This window comes from Pseudopodoces humilis, chromosome 6 (genome assembly GCF_049639895.1).
Source record: "Pseudopodoces humilis isolate 2021_Gansu_Grassland_sample_001 chromosome 6, ASM4963989v1, whole genome shotgun sequence".
Taxonomy (NCBI): domain Eukaryota; kingdom Metazoa; phylum Chordata; class Aves; order Passeriformes; family Paridae; genus Pseudopodoces; species Pseudopodoces humilis.
In genome coordinates, this window is record NC_142205.1 from 70,217,152 (window position 1) to 70,232,485 (window position 15,334).

The 15,334-nt window shown below is 44.7% G+C and overlaps 1 protein-coding gene across 2 annotated transcripts in view; it reads left to right on the forward strand.

Annotated features, from left to right (window-relative positions):
* Window positions 1–1,421: 1,421 nt before the first annotated feature.
* ANK2 (ankyrin 2) overlaps window positions 1,422–15,334 on the forward strand; it is a 274,114-nt gene continuing 260,201 nt past the window's right edge. The window contains exon 1 of one of the 2 annotated variants that reach the window (XM_088055994.1): window positions 1,422–1,618. In XM_088055994.1, the coding sequence (XP_087912120.1) occupies window positions 1,547–1,618 (72 nt within the window). In that variant the 5' untranslated portion in view covers window positions 1,422–1,546. Of the gene's footprint in view, window positions 1,619–6,165; window positions 6,276–15,334 lie in introns of those variants that run through there. The other variant, XM_088055992.1, reaches the window with a different exon arrangement.

The following is a 15,334-nucleotide window of genomic DNA, read 5'->3' on the forward strand; positions in this document are numbered from 1 at the left end:
TTTAGGAGGAGATGCGCCCTTGTGTGACAGAGGTGACCTGGACACACGTTCCTCCAGGATGGACCAGGAGATGGAGAGTGGTAACAGAAGTTAGGCAAGCAGGTGAAACCTTTCTTTCGCGTGGTTTTGGAAAAATGTCCTCTGCAGCGTTCCACAAGTGAGGAAGAACGGTGCTTTCCCTTCACACAGCCGGTGGCTCTTGTTCAGCAAAAGACGTGCCAGGTGTTACAAAAAGCTGCCAAGGCGTCAGCAGGGAACGGATGTAGGGACACGGAACTGGAGGTGGGGCTTAAAGGTATTGGCTAAATCCCGATGCAAACGCGACTAAGTAGTTGTTAAATTAATTAGCAGGTTGGAGTAAATTTAGCATCTCCCTAATGCGCTGGAAATGATGGCGACTTCGGAGTTTGTGCTTCCCAGGGCTGGTTTTAGCTGATGGCGCCGGGATGCGGGAAGGCTGATGTGATGACAGGCTGGGACAGGGCACCCGTACGACTTTCGCAGGGGAATAAATGTTGATTTATGGTTTTCCAACACCTCGTGCTAAAGAACGAACTATTTTTGGAAAGGAACTTGAGTGAAGCAGCAAATTCATTCTCTGCTGAATAAGGGGATCATTTGTTTTCATAGCAGATTGCTCTGTTAAGGAGACAGGGATTTTGGTGAGGATTTGTGGCATGGTGCCATCTGAATGTGAGCGAGTGAAGGTTTCCTTGGGCAGAAAGGGAGGCAGGGGTGTAGTGATCTCCCGTGGTTGAAATTTGGAGATAAATTAGTGTCATTAGTCATTGGAACCGCTTGCCTAGGGATGGAATGGATTTATCTTAACTTTGTTATTTTAAATCGCTTTCCTGATGCGTATGTTGTAGCTTCACCAGCTGTTCGGGGTGTGTTTTCGAAGGAAATTGTATTCCCAGAAATTCTTGTCATATGTAGGAGATGAGGTTCTCTGATCATAGGGTTCCCCCTGGCCTTAAAAGATACGAATACAGGCAGCAGGGAAGAATTCTCCCTCATTGATCGTCCTCCCAGACAATGTCCAAGAGGCACTCGGGTATTTAAAACCCTGCGAGCAGAGGGGTGGGATATGAGGACAAGCACAGCTGAGGATACCCGCGTTTCTCTACAACGCCGGGCCGCGGGTTTATCCCTGTGTTTTGACACTTGGAGCCCAAGGGGGAAGGTGCAACACAACGCTGTCATTTAAAACAAAAGCCCCCGCGTGTTCAGCACGCGTGGCTGGCAGATGTGCAGGAGCCGTGTCTGTGAGCTCGGCGGTGTGATCGCGGGTGGGGTGTAGTGTGTGTGTGTGTGTGTGTGTGTCGGGCGGGGAGGGGGAGGACGAGGCGGGTCCTCCTCCCGCGCCGCCCGCCGGCAGCCGCCGATGTGTCCGTGAGCTCATCCATCGGGAGCGCGGCCGCTGCTCTCCCGCACCCCCCGCACCCCCAGCCGCCCACCGGCCCGCCAAGGTCACCCGCGGCTCCCCGGCATGGTGGCGGCCGCGGGGGGCTGACAGGAGGGGGGCGGCGGCGGGAAGGAGCCGAAGATGGCTTCGCCCGCGCCCCCCGCGCCGGGAGGCGGCCCCTCGCCCCCCGCCGGCCCGCCTCGCCTTCGCCAGGTGGGTGCTCCCCGGCCGGGCAGGGGCGGGGGGCGGCCCGCGGCGTCCCCCCGAGCCGAGCGGGGAGCGGGGGGGGCACGGAGCCCGCGGGGTGCGGAGGGGGCGCGGGAGGCGGGGTTGCGAGCGGCCGGCAAGTGCATCGGGCAGTTTAGAGGAAGGCAGGTGGATGGTGGAGCGAGGGATGGCTTCTGTTCTATTCGGTAAAAAGCCCGCTTCGACAAGTAAAGCAGGGATCCCGTTGCTATGCCGAAAGCATTGCAGGCGGCACCTGCGCAGGTGTGCCCGCACCGTCACACGCAGAGGGGAGCGCAGGCACGCGTGTCTAACTTGACAGTGGTGCGGCGCTGCAGCGCGGGTCCGAAGGCATGAATAAAATCCTAATTAACCTAATGCAGCAGTTTCCGAGAGGCTGCTCCCGCTCCTGCTGCATGCAGCGCTTTTCCGCTCGCATCTCTCCCCGCGCAAGGCGGGAGCTCTGTTCTTAGCGGCGGCTGCTGCTGCATTAATTTACATTTGCAATGGGCAAGTTGGTCCCAGGTGTTGTTTGACGTTCTTGACCCGGCTGGGTCGGCGAGGCCGAGCTGCTGCTGGGTGTCTGCGGGGTTCGTTCCGTGAGCCCTCGGTGTCTCCTGAACATGGGAGAGGCAGAAATGGAGGGTTGCGGTGCCCGTGTGTTCCGTTTGCATGCTCCTGCTAAGGCTGGGATGTTACGGTGGTTATTGATAAAGAAAATAAGGTTAATAAAGGAAAAGCTGTTGTAAAGGAGGATTCCCTGTGAGTAATCAGATTAGTGTAGTATGTATGTACTCAAACGTAAATCCAAATATAAATCCCATCCTACTTTTTTTTTTTTTTTACCTCCCCTTCCATTTTTACTGGTGGTAGCATTGATGAGGAGATCTCAGGAGTCTGGACAGACATCTGAGAGTTTGGAGGAGTATTTAAACTTGCCAGTCCCCTTACACGCCGGAAGTTTGGGCTGGGCAACTCCAGCAAAAAGGCCTTTGTGTGGGTTTGCTGATGACTCTGGCTGCAAATGGCACAAGAACAGCTGCCCCCTCGACCCGAGTATTTTGGCACTTCCTGTTCTGTTCCCCGCTGGAAACCAGAAGAAAAAGTGATTTTAGTCCTGAAGTTTGGTTTTAGGAGGGCGAATGACCAGCAAGGATCTCTCCAGTCTATTGCTGACCTATAGTAGGTGTCATCAGCAAGGATAGGTGAGAAGTATTGAGGATGGAAAGGAAGTCCCAGGTAGGGGAGGAAAGAGTTGGGGGTGAGGACCCCAAGCGCCGGGGATCCTCATTGAAACTGGCTTCTCTTTGCCTCTAACGTAGCCCGTGTGCTTACTGAGACCAGGTAAACAGTATCCTTCCCAGCAGCGACCAAGTCCTTTGAAGACAGCTCCCTTCCTATGATCCTCCTTGTTTCAGACCTTTGGTTTGCTCCTCAGCAGCTGGGAAACACAAGGTTACCAATTATTTATCGCTGCACATCCAGCAGCAAACCCAGACTGCTGCGTTCTCCGGAGCGTTCTGAATTGACTTCTCACGGGGTTATTCATTTTACATGAGAAAGAAACGAGTATCCTGAATCAGTAGGCAGAAATTACTCATTAAAAAAATGCCTACTAGGGTTGTTTTACTGTCTTCCTCTGCATTTCGTCCGCTCTATGTTTAGAATTATTTTTAATTGCATTTAGAAAGGAATGACTCATCAGTCATGTTTCTCTGAACTACGACTGAGGTAAAGTCTGGTGAGTGTTTGTTTATTCATTTATTTTAATTTTTTGCTGCCCTTCAAAGAGACATCATACACACAGCTTATTGGGTGACCTTCACAGGAGCGGGAAACTCCGTAAATAAATTCCCAAAGGCGCTTCAGACCAAGGTAAAGAACACAGCACTGGCAGAAGTCAATCTGTATGCCTACAAATCGCTATTGGCCTCTCACTTTGCCAAGCGTTTCTTGCATCCTTAGCAGGGGAGGAGTGCAAACAAAAGGGAAGTGAACATGTTTGTCTGAAGCTGTTGTGCTGACTTTTGCTATCACATTGCACTTGTTGTGATCATGTTGAATGAAAACTGATATTGGCAACGTGCTGAATTCCCGTTACTCGGGTCCCTTTGGGAGATCCTTGAGGTTAGTTCTGGCTTGCAGCCTGAGAGCAAGACTCACTGAAGAAACAAATTGGTATTTGTGGAGTTTCTCCTGTCTTTCAGTTCATCTAAGAGGTCTTTAAACGTGTTCTTTATTTGAAATATATATTGAGGGCACTTGCAGAATTGAGGATAATATTTACATCTGTGAACCTGTTTTAGCAAGAACTGCATTTTACCTGAAACACCTGTGTTGTTACATTGAAATTTGGCTTAAGTTACTGGGGTCAAGATAACAGTGACTTTTGTTACATAAAGCTTGATCAAGAATGCACCAAATAAAAGACCAAGCTGTTGTAAATTACACTATAGAGACCCTTGTATTTGGAATAGGATGGAGGTTGTTTCTCTTAGCAGCAGTCAAGTGAATTATTTCCACTGTTTTTCCTTTTAGTTGTCAATGCTGCACTTTTCAAAAAGAAATTTAAATACAGTAAAAAAATATTCAAATAAAATAAGCAGGCCAGATAGTGTCTTGCATGAGAACATGGTAACTAACATGCAGGTACTGCTCTCCCACTGCACCCCTGAGTGTGCAGGAACAAATCAGTGATCCTAATCCATTATCTGATATGGAAAGAAAGTGTGCAGGAGTGTCTTCCACAGTCATACAACTAATCTCAGGTGAAGTTCCTTATCATCAAGCAATGTACAGCATTCACGTGCTAATTGTCCTGCTGTCGTGCTTTATTGATCCCCCTTAAATCGCTTCATTCCATCTCATTTTCTTTTGGTAAGACACCTGTCCATAAAATGCATATCCTTCTTTTCCTATTCCAGCTTTTTCTTTTTTCTTTTTTTTTTCCCCTTCTCTGAAATATGCTTGGATGTAATTGTAAATCCAAAAGGACGTGGGTATTTTGGGGATTCTGAACTTGGGGTTTGGATTAAGAACTAAAGCTCTAAAACTGGAGAGAGAACACCGTGGTGTGCAGATGAAGAGTGCTGGTGTGGACGTGGGAAGATGCAGAACAGAGCTGCTGGCATTCTGCTTCTCCAGGGATGTTTGAGTGGCAAAAGGGCCCTGTATTGAGAATTCAGCCAATTCATCTCACATCCTACAGTTTTCCAGCCTGTCAGCTTACATGAACTCTTAATAGATGTGTGTTAGTTGGTGTGAAGTCTGCTCCTAGAGCTTGACAAAAATCTCTTCTTCAATTGGTGTGGGAGGGCAGGAACCAGATTTCTTATTTTTATTTTCTTTTCTCAAGGAGTTTCCTTGTAACTTTGCTCAGTTTTGCTTCTTTTATACTCCCTTTGATCCTTCTTAGAGGTTGTTCATACCCCAGTGGCTGTTCATATGCTACTGTTGTGCTTTGCTCCTGCCTTTTCTAATCCAGGTTTTCCCCTACTGCGGGATGTACTTTGTCCCCTGCTAACAATTGGCAAGACTTGAGGATATTTTAAGCTTCTCTTTCATGGGTGATTTAGGCCAATGCCTCTCCCAGCCTCTCTTTGCTTCGGACAGCATGTTGTTCCCCTCCACATCTCTGCTGCTGCTGATTCTAGTTCCATCATTTCAAAACTTTGGTTTGTTTGAAATCCACATCTTCAAGGCTTCTTTGAACTTGAATTTGATTTTACCTTCTTTTTATTTATTTATTTATTTATTTTTATTTTACCTTCTGCCACCATAAAGAATTACAAGTAATTTTTTGGGAACTAGAATGGTTTGAAAAATCAGGCTAGTGAAGCACTTGCTTAGGTGGCATGGCACAGGATAAAGCCAACATCCATCAAACTGAACCTTTTTATTCCACTGAACTCTTCTCTGCCATATCAAAGGGGAACGGGTGCTAGAAAATGTCTTCCCACTGAATTGAAATGATGAAATATAAAACATAATGAACCTGCTGCATAATAGATGTAGCCTAATGTAGGAAAAAGTAATTACAGCTAGGGCATAAATGACTATGTGTGTTGAGATAGCAAATAAAAATTACAGTGCTATAGTGTTATTTGCGTTGCAAAACCAAGCACCAAGTAGTTGTAAACTAATAGAATTAAGACATGTGAAAATTTTCCGCATCCACAAAAGTCCCTTTCGTGTTAGCTACCATTTCTAACCTACGGTGGAAGGGAAGAATTAAAAATTTGCAGTTCATATTCCAATTAGATCTCTTGTGGTTTTGCTGAAAAAGTGTGGAAAAGCAAAATAAAAAAAAAAATGGAGAAAGAAAAGCCAGTTCCAGGTGGGCATTAAACGAGTTTGCAGACAAAGTTAATTTAGTAAATAGCTTCAGCTGTTCTGATGTTTGTGCAATATCAGAGTAGTCAGGTGGGAAGAGAAACAGACAAGGTCTTGCGGTTACTATTACCATCTCTGGAGTTTCTGAGAGGATAGATCGATGGGTTCCCATGTCCTGGACGGACTGGGTGAGTTTCCCCAGCTGATGCTCCTTGGGCAGGGGCTCATTCCACAGATCAGCGGCACCTGGGGCTGGAAGGTTCCAGAAGCCACAGCCTCACTAGGACTGCAGGGCTCCTCCTGGGACACACGGGTAGGGGCTTACTCTGTATTTTCATGGGGGTTTTTTCATGTTTGTTTTTATTAGAAGTGCTTAGGAAGCAGGCTGAAGTGAGGCTTGTAATTTGGCGCTGATTTGTGTGTCAGTTCTACTTTCTTTCTGCTTGGGAGATGCTGTGATGTGGAGTTTGTTTGCAGGCGTTCTGTTTTATATGGATTATACCCTGAGGGAAGAGTAGAGGGTTTGATTGCTGGGTTGTTTGGCTTTTTTTAGCTCTTTCTGTGATTTTTGTGTGTGGTTTTCTATTTTAAAAATATTTTTGAATTATTTGGGTTTTTTGTTTCTTTAAAATTTTTTCTTATTTTAATTTCTCTATTTTTCCTTTATCTTCTCTTTTTTTTTTTTCATTTTTCCTTTTCCTTTTTTAGTTTTCCTTAATTTTTTTTCTTTTTTTCTCCCCTTTTTTCCTTTTCTTTTTTGTTTATTTCTTTCAGGTTTTTTTCCCTCGTGTTTTTCCCTTCCTTACATGATTTGTATTTCACAGAGTTATTGAAAGTTGACTTTTGGATGTTGATATGCAGATTTGGTACTTTACAGACCAACGCTTGAGGCTTTCTTAGTACATGTCGTAGTTAGAGATACCCCTTGCCTCAGGGGCTTCCCGCCGTTTTTTGTGTGGGGAGGGGGCCTGTCCATCGTTTTGTGTGTGGGGAGGGAGGCTAGTCCGCCATTTTGTGTTTGGGGAGGGAGGCTAGTCCGCCATTTTGTGGGGGGGAGGGGGCCTGTCCGCCATTTTGTGTGGGGAGGGAGGCTAGTCCGCCATTTTTTGTGTGGGGAGTGGGCCTGTCCATCATTTTGTATGGAGAGGGGGTCTCTTTGCCATTTTTTGTGTGGGGAGGGGAGCCCATCTGCCATTCTGTGTGTGGGGAGGAGGCTTCCCACCATTTTTAGTGTGGGGAGGGGGCTTCCCCCCATTTTTTGTGTGGTGAGGGGGTGTCTGTCATCCATCAGGGTGTGGTGGAGCAGGTAGCCTGCCATGCTGTGGGAATTCTAGTGAGGCTGCAACCTCTTCTTGTGCTTGGGGTGCACTGGGATGGGAGAGCAAACAAATAGCACAGGTTGCTTTGATAAAAAGCTGCCGCTGTCCACCTCCTGCCCTAGAGGGTTTGCTCCTTAAGCTGTTAAGTGCTGAAGTTGTGCTTCTTCTGAGTGTTATAAATACATATTATATTGGCTTTTTGCAAGTATGGAGATGAATGCTATATGTATAATGCTAAAATTGCTTTGCTGTAATAGTCAATATAGTATGTTTGAACTTTCTGCTTAGTTAGGATAAGATTCAATGAACAGATGATGGGGACCCTGCTGATTATCAACACTCACCTTCTGTGGAAAGAAGGAGCCAAGGAAACACATATGCTCTAAAAAGGTGGACCCAAGGAATGGCCATGCTTAAAAGTTCTTGGAAAATATAGACAAGTTAATGGAAAAGTTTGGATATGCATAAAGTCTGTGAACATGCATCAAGTTGATGCAATAGAAATGGTATATAAAGGGTGTTTCCAAAACACCAGGTGAGTTCTTGGCAGAGAGCCAAACACATGGCCATTTTAACCATTTGCTTTATTGTCTTTATCTCCTATTGTCTTTTTTATTAAACCTTTTGAAATTTACTGGAACAGTGAACGTCGTTTTTCACATGAGTAAGTAAAAAGCCTCTAAGCATACAGAAATGCCCACACTGTTCAAAACCCTCAAAATGCTTTGTGAGCTTTTCCATGCTGATCATTACATTTGTCTGCTGGAAACACAGCTTGTTGCTCCTAATGTCTGTGGCTTTGTTGCCTGTTGAGGTGAGACCTTTATGAAGTTACTGGAAGGCTTTTTGCAGTCCTACTGTACATCAAACATATACTTTGTTTCTGCACGTGTCTTATTATGAAGTATTTATTGTAATGTTGTCTATGTAGAGGACTTTAGGCTTCATTTTGGGGTGTCCTGTGAGGCCACCTCAGAAAATGCATGTTCTCTATCTATAAACACTGACTGGGAAATGGGTGATGGAAGCCTCCTGGCTGAGCGTTAATAAGGAATTGACTAACGGAGTGGGGAAAACACAATATGTTCTGTTCTGATGGCTGTCCTTTATTTCCCTTTTATCCTTCTTTCTGAAGTGCCTGTTTGTCCTTACTGAGATGGTGAGTCAGCTGGGAACACAGAAACAACTGTGGTATCCAGCAGGATGCAGACTTCAAGATGTAACTGTATTTGAAAAATAAAAGTATTTAGGGAAAGGGGAGGGGGTGTGAGCTAGAAATTGTTGTTCATTACCCGCTGGAGATTTATGAACTTGGGTGGGAGAAGCAGGTTGTGTCCTGCATCCATTGTTGAGGCACAGATGGGTAGAGCTTTGCTAGTGTGCTTCTGATTGAAAAAATCTGATAAAATTTCTGACGAAGAGCTTCAGAGCCAAAAGCTGCACCTTGTTCCCTACAAGTATCAGAAGTGATCCCGGACAGGAAATTGGTGACAGCGATAGTATTTGTTGTCTCTGCTTATGTTATTTACTTCATTGTAGTTTTTTGTTTGGTTTGGCCATCTGGTCTGGAAGCATTTTAATTTATCTGCAGAGCTTGACTGATCCTAAAGAGAAGTAGGAGCACAGTATATAGTGGGGCAGTTGTGACTTCCTATGCTAAAGGAATCTTTTTTTATGCAGCAAGGGTACATTCATCAATATTCCCCTGCACAAGATGTTGTGTGTTCGCCACGTTAACTCTTTGAGTTCAGTTTTGCTGGTGCAAGCAAAGGTACAGCTCCAGGAGGCCAGACTGCTGACCTGTCTCTCCCAAGGGTTCTCTTGGAATGGTGCTCGGACCACTTAAAGCCAAGGTGAGTTCCACAGCTTGGGTGCTGCCTTTAGCATTAAAGCTGTGCTTGCTGGAAACTGCTGAGAAACTTTATGAAGTGCATCCCTTGCTTTATTTATTAAGGTGGTCTGGTTGTTTGAAGGTGATGTTTCTGGGGTCGAAAATAGCCTATGCCTTGAGCAGCACGTGGGACGTGTGTGAGGCGCAGATTGAGGTGAGGAAATGGTGTGTGCGACGTAGAGTCCTGCCAATCTTGCATAAGGAGGTCTTGGCTTAAGTTGGAAGTCCTGCTAGAGAACTTGAATCTCATGGGATGCTTACAGGCATCTGATGGACGGGAATGAATTTCAAGCATTCGGAGTGGCTGGGTTCGAGCGAGTGACACGATGCTGTAAATACCCTTGTTGTTTATATTAGGTCAGAGGGTGAAGTGTTGTTTTATGAGCTTACCTCTGAAAAGATGGAGGGTGTCCAGACCTCATTCATCTCCTGCAGTGTTTCTAAACGTTGTGGTTCCTGTTTTTCTCAAGGGAGGAAAAGAAAAAGTAATTCTAGATTATTTATGTGTCTATCTATGTACATTCAGAGAATAGCAAACTGAGGGCAGTTTGTGTTTTACAGCTCCTCCGTACCATCACAAATAGCTCGTACCTAAAGTCTTTGGGTTAAAAACAGAACAAACACCCCCTCTCTCCGAATGCCCTCCCACATACGCGGCTCCAAGAGGAAAAAATAAACTTTCCGATTAATTGTGGAGTGCTTGGTATGTGATCTAAGCTAGTGACTGACTCTTGGATCGCACGAGCAGAACCCTTCTGAAATATCCTTTGGAGACTCTGTGAGTGCACTCAGAGACCTTTTTGTTTGTAGTTTTGTCTTTCTAAAATCTGGCTTTCCCCCTCCTCCGGGTGTGGGCTGGCTGCCAGCACTTGGTGACCCGTGACCCGCGGCTGCTGCTGCGCTCGGGAATGCGCGCCGGGCTCCAGCGGCACCGGCTGATGGAGCCTGCCCTTCCCTCTGATGTGTGCCCGGCGTGGGTGGCAGGAGCTGGCAGGGGAAGAGGCAGGGCTCGGGCAGGAGTAGAACTCTGGTGGCGGCACAGGAGCTTTCTGGGAACTCGCATTTGCTCGGGCTGGATGTGAATAGCCTGGCCTCGGTTCAAGAAGGGTTTAGTTCCTGCCGGGAGCAGCAGCTGGTCGGTGCACGGAAGCCAAAGCCCGTGGGTTAGCCCAGCGTAGCGCTCAGGGGCATCACATGCTGCGTGCACGGCTCTTGTAACACTGTAAACTCGGGGAATTTTTAGACCCAGAGCGTGTCACTAATAATTTAGTCTTAGATTGCCTATAAATAGCTTCTTGTATCTGAACCTGCCCTTTAATGAGGCTATTCCTGTCGCAGTTGGAGGCTTGCACTGGAAATGCTCTACCTGGGATCCCTACTGGGTTCTTTGTTGTCTTGGTGTGTGCGTTCTCTGCTCTCTCCTGGCTGGCTAGTGTTTGACAAGGAGGATGTTCCAAACAATTTTAAGCTTCTCTGGTATGGACAGTACTGGAACATACCTGAAAACCAGAAAGTAGAGCTGACACTCCTGAACCTGGCTTGAATTTTTCTAACTGTGGGACCAAGAGCGCGCATGATTTGTCAGATGATAGTAATTGATGAAAAGATGCCATTGCAGACCTATTTTTACCCCCCATGCCAAGCAAGTGTCAGCACAACCTTCTTCAGACTTTACTGAGAGCAAGAACAGGCTGTTCCCGAGGGTCACAGAGTGCTGAAAGCAATGGATAATAGACTTTGTACCTGCTGGGTCCAAGCCTTGCATAAGCAATGTGCAAATTTGGGGCTGAAAGTTTGACAGTTCTGAGCTGACAGATCTCTTGTGTATTTGTTTGCAAACAATCGGCATGGCTTAGGAATGTCTTTGGAGCAGGAGCCCAGATTCCTGCTATTTGAGCACTCACCTCCTCCCTGTTACAGGAATAATAAGCTGTTAAGTGTGTCACTTCACCATTAGAGGGGTTATTTCATATTCAGCAAACCTGCTCTTTATATTAATCATCCCACTGGATCGCTTGCTGAAGCAAACAAAAGCCCCAAACAAGAAACTTGATTTTTAGTAATGCTTTTATGGGAGTTATGAAATTGTAAGGATGCAATTGGAGAATATAATTTGTTAAATAAAAAAAAAAGAAAAAGAAAAAAGAGGCTGAGAAGGACAGATGATCTTAAGTTTCTATGACACTAAAATGACAAAAGGGGAGGCCTTACAGTTCGCAGAATGACAGGTGGGTAAGTCAGAGCAAGTAGGGAGCCAGAAGAGCTGGGTACAAATATTTAGAAGTAAAATTACCTCTGCAAAACTCCTTTTGGCTCCAGTGGCTGCCAGTTCCCCTTCTGTTTGTTCAGCTCGAAGAAGAGGGTCTATATTTAGTAAAGCAAATGTGTATGAAATCCATATCAAAGCATTTTGTGTGACAGGTTTTGGAGGTGGTGGTTAGATTTGGTACAAGGTGCAGGCATTGCAGAAAATCAATTTGGAGCTCTATTTTTGTAACATGAGATGACTTAATCGATTACATAGCATGGGCTAATGAGTGACAACCTCTTATGCCCCAGAATAACACTGCTCCTGGCAGGTAGTGTAGCTGCTTCTGGTCTTGGCACTAGTGTGTGAACTAAGCTGTTGCTGCTCCCTTGATGAAACTCTTCACCACTTGACAAAACAGGGGTCTCCTTTGCAATGGTATTTTTAAAAGCACCAGATTGCTGATGATTCAATGCAGAGGTGAGGGGCAAACCTTGGCATCGCCAAGAGCGGTGATGGGGCTGGAAGAAAGCTCTGGTTATCTGTAATGTGACCTGACTCAGCCTTTGCTGCAACTAAACATAGTTTGGTATTCTCTGCACCTGTCAGCCTGCTTCTTGCTGTGCCCATTTTGGAGGGGTGCACACAGACCTAGACCTTTACCTGGAGCTGCCTCCCACACGTCTCAAGGGCAGGTGCTCACCTTTTGCTGTTTTGCAAAGGGAAAATTATCTAAACCTCTCTGAGGTTCTGTCATTTGAGGCATTTGGAAGCTGAGAAAAGCCAGTCTCTGCTACTGCTGTCCCGTGGAGCTTTAATTTGAGCAGCGTCTCTGGGAGCTTTGGCGTTGATCTTTATGGGGTGTAGAAGTGCAGCATGCTTCTCTCTTCCCTGCAACAATTTCCCCTCCAAGTGTGGCTGTGTTGCATCTGTGATTTCTTTTCCTTTTCATCAAGGTTTTGCAGGTTAGAGATTAATTTCAGAGAAAATTGCTGAGCAACACCATTTTGTTTTGGAAATGAGTAATAGAATGTCATGATGACTGTGATCCTAATTATGATCTATCAATTTGAAATCCCAGAAATGCCATGTTTTGTAAAAACAAGCTCCTAGTGAACCCTCCGGCTTCCTCTCCTACTTGTTGCTATGACAAACCAAACCCAGAGCATAAAGCAATTATCTGCCCAGTCCTGCTGCTATTCAACAGAGGTTGGTGGGAGTTGGTCACCTTAGTTTCAGCTTGAAATCCCTTATTTAGTCTGTGCTGCTTCTGCAGAAGTAACAAAATCCATATTCACCCCAGGGCAGCCAACTTCAGGTCTGTGTAAAGAACAGGTTTTTAATACTTTTTTAGTTAGGTTCTGCTTCTGGAATGCGCTGCCAAGGATGACTTAGAATAAGCGAGCTAATGTTGCAACACACATGTTGAGGTAAACTGAACATGTGCAACAGGTTGGAGGGATTGTACTGTCTCAATACTCATTTTGTCTTAGTTTTCAGTTCAGATGGTTTTTAAATGGGGTTTCTAAGGCTTGCACATGCAACCTGAGGAATCGATCAACAATGAGTGGCTCATTGTTGCAGAATCTTTGTTAAAAAATTCCCAAGGGAACTTATTTTGTACTTGTCACAGTTGCTCACCTGTGGAATGTCCAGTGTTGTAAAGAGAGGCCATTTCAAGTCTTATTCCAAAGAGAACACTGCTTTTGGTGAAAGATACTTGAAGGTTTACGTGATGTCCTTTTGCTGTGGCAATACACGCTTTTCAGGATCTACTAGGCAGCGTGTCCATCATAGACTTTGTGAAGAAATTGCAGGGACCCCTCTAGACTTATTTTTCCAGTGATATAGCTAGAATAGCACATTATGACACACTCATCTGGAAGAAAAAAGTAGAAAAATACTGGCTTAAGGTGCATTCCAAAGAAAGATTTTTGTATTGTAGGAAGATAAAAAGGTTAGAGCAGGAGAAGTAAGTATTGAGAAATCAAAGACAAGAAAAAATTCCTGCTGTAAATGGATGGTTTATCAAATCTTTCTTAAACTTTTGATATCTGTAATTGGCACATTGACTGTACTTGTCATAAAATAACCCTGACCTAAATGCCGTTACAAATATAAATGTGTTTTCTTTGACATAGGAGTGAAAAATTAAATCTTCTCCTTTAGAGATGACACAAATATGTATTTTTGGTCCCTGTTTGTAGGCAGATGGAATTATGTATGGCAGAACACTTACCATGGTAACATAGATTATGACAGCTGAGCCATTGACTTTTTTATACTTAAGATCCAGTGGAAGCCACGGAATAACTATAAAAGGTAACACTCCTCTTGCCTTTTTAATTATGTTAATGATGATGTATTTCACTCAGAGCCCATTTAATGTATAATTTATGCAATATGAGTATCAAATTTAGATGATCATAAACATTCATATAGAAATCAGTACACATTTGGAGAAATCCTTCTCTTCTAACAGACACATACTGGACAAGAGTATGCACTTGGCATTTTGTGTTGGTTTTCCATCCCTCCTGTGGATGTAAAACCTGTGCAAATGTAATTTTATCTCCTGCTAGTAAATAAATATCTCCATTAAGGATCCTGGCAAAGGTGAAAGCAGTGTTGCATCTACATCTAGATGTATTGGTTGCAATTTTACTTTAATTTTATTTACCTTTTTATTGCTCTAGTCGTTAGGTTGAAAAGTTACTCTGGTGTAAAGCTGGAAAAGTCGTGTTAAAATTTTACGCTGGTGGCTGCAACAGTTGGAAACAAGGTATCAGGAAAGATGGGAATCTTCCCTCCTCGAAGTCTTAAATGAACAGTTGCAGGTAAAGTTACTTGTGTCTTGATATAGGCAGCTTTTAATTTGTCTGTATTGCCCACAATACCAGACGTAACAAAAGTCAGTTTTTAAAGGGCAGATCAGCATCTATGTCAGTTAAAAAAAAAAAAAAAAAAAAAAAAAAAAATGAAGAAGTCTGTCTCAGGTTTTTGAGATGAGTTGTCATCAATCGTGATTCCCTGCTATGAACACTCATGTCTCGCCTTCTTGAGGAAAGAACATCCATTAATCCTGTTTTACCTGACAAGTGCTCAGCTGGCACCAAGCTCTTTCTCCAAAGAGAACAGTGTCAAACCAGCTCTGAAACATGGTGTGGAGCTGCAGCTGTGCCATCTGTGACCCCAAGTGTAAGCTCTGCAGAGTTGCCTTGCTTTGGTTTACTTGATTTGCAAAGTGCAGGGATTCAAGATTGGTTATTTCTGTGTAATTCAGGTGTTACTCTGAATATGAGGGGAAAAAACCCTACAACTGTAAAAACAAACAAAGCAACCACCAGCCTTGGTGCTGCCATCAGGGCCCACTGTTTGACTTTGTTGCCAGACACAAACACTGTTGCTGCTGTGTATTAGTTGACACCACAAACATTTCACTTCCGACTCCAAATTTACATTGTTGGGATTGTTCATGAGGAATTTGGCCACCAGTAGACATGGGAAATGCTTGTGTTTACCCAGATGCATGAACTTCAGAAGAAAAGTCGTGTAACTAGCCAAATATTTGAACAGCGTACGCTTTTCAGATATCCTGCGTACGAATGTGTTTGTGTCTCATGCTGTCCTCTGTGCCTTCCTCAGTCCTTCCTTTGCAAGAGCACTTAAAAACCTGGAGTTAAACCTCTGCACTGGGTGAAAAGCCTTGTAGGCACATGGGCAAGATTGCCTGGTTTGTGTAGTTGGACGGCCTCTGAAAAGATAACCCAGTAGGAAAAAAACCCCACCGTGTTCAGCTGCTGAGCTGCAGAGTTAGTACATTTGGCCCTAAGTGCTTTTTAATTCAATTTGATTTCTATTTCCTAAGGTTTTTCATATGTTGGGTATTGGAAGTCTCTGTTTACTGTAGGTTT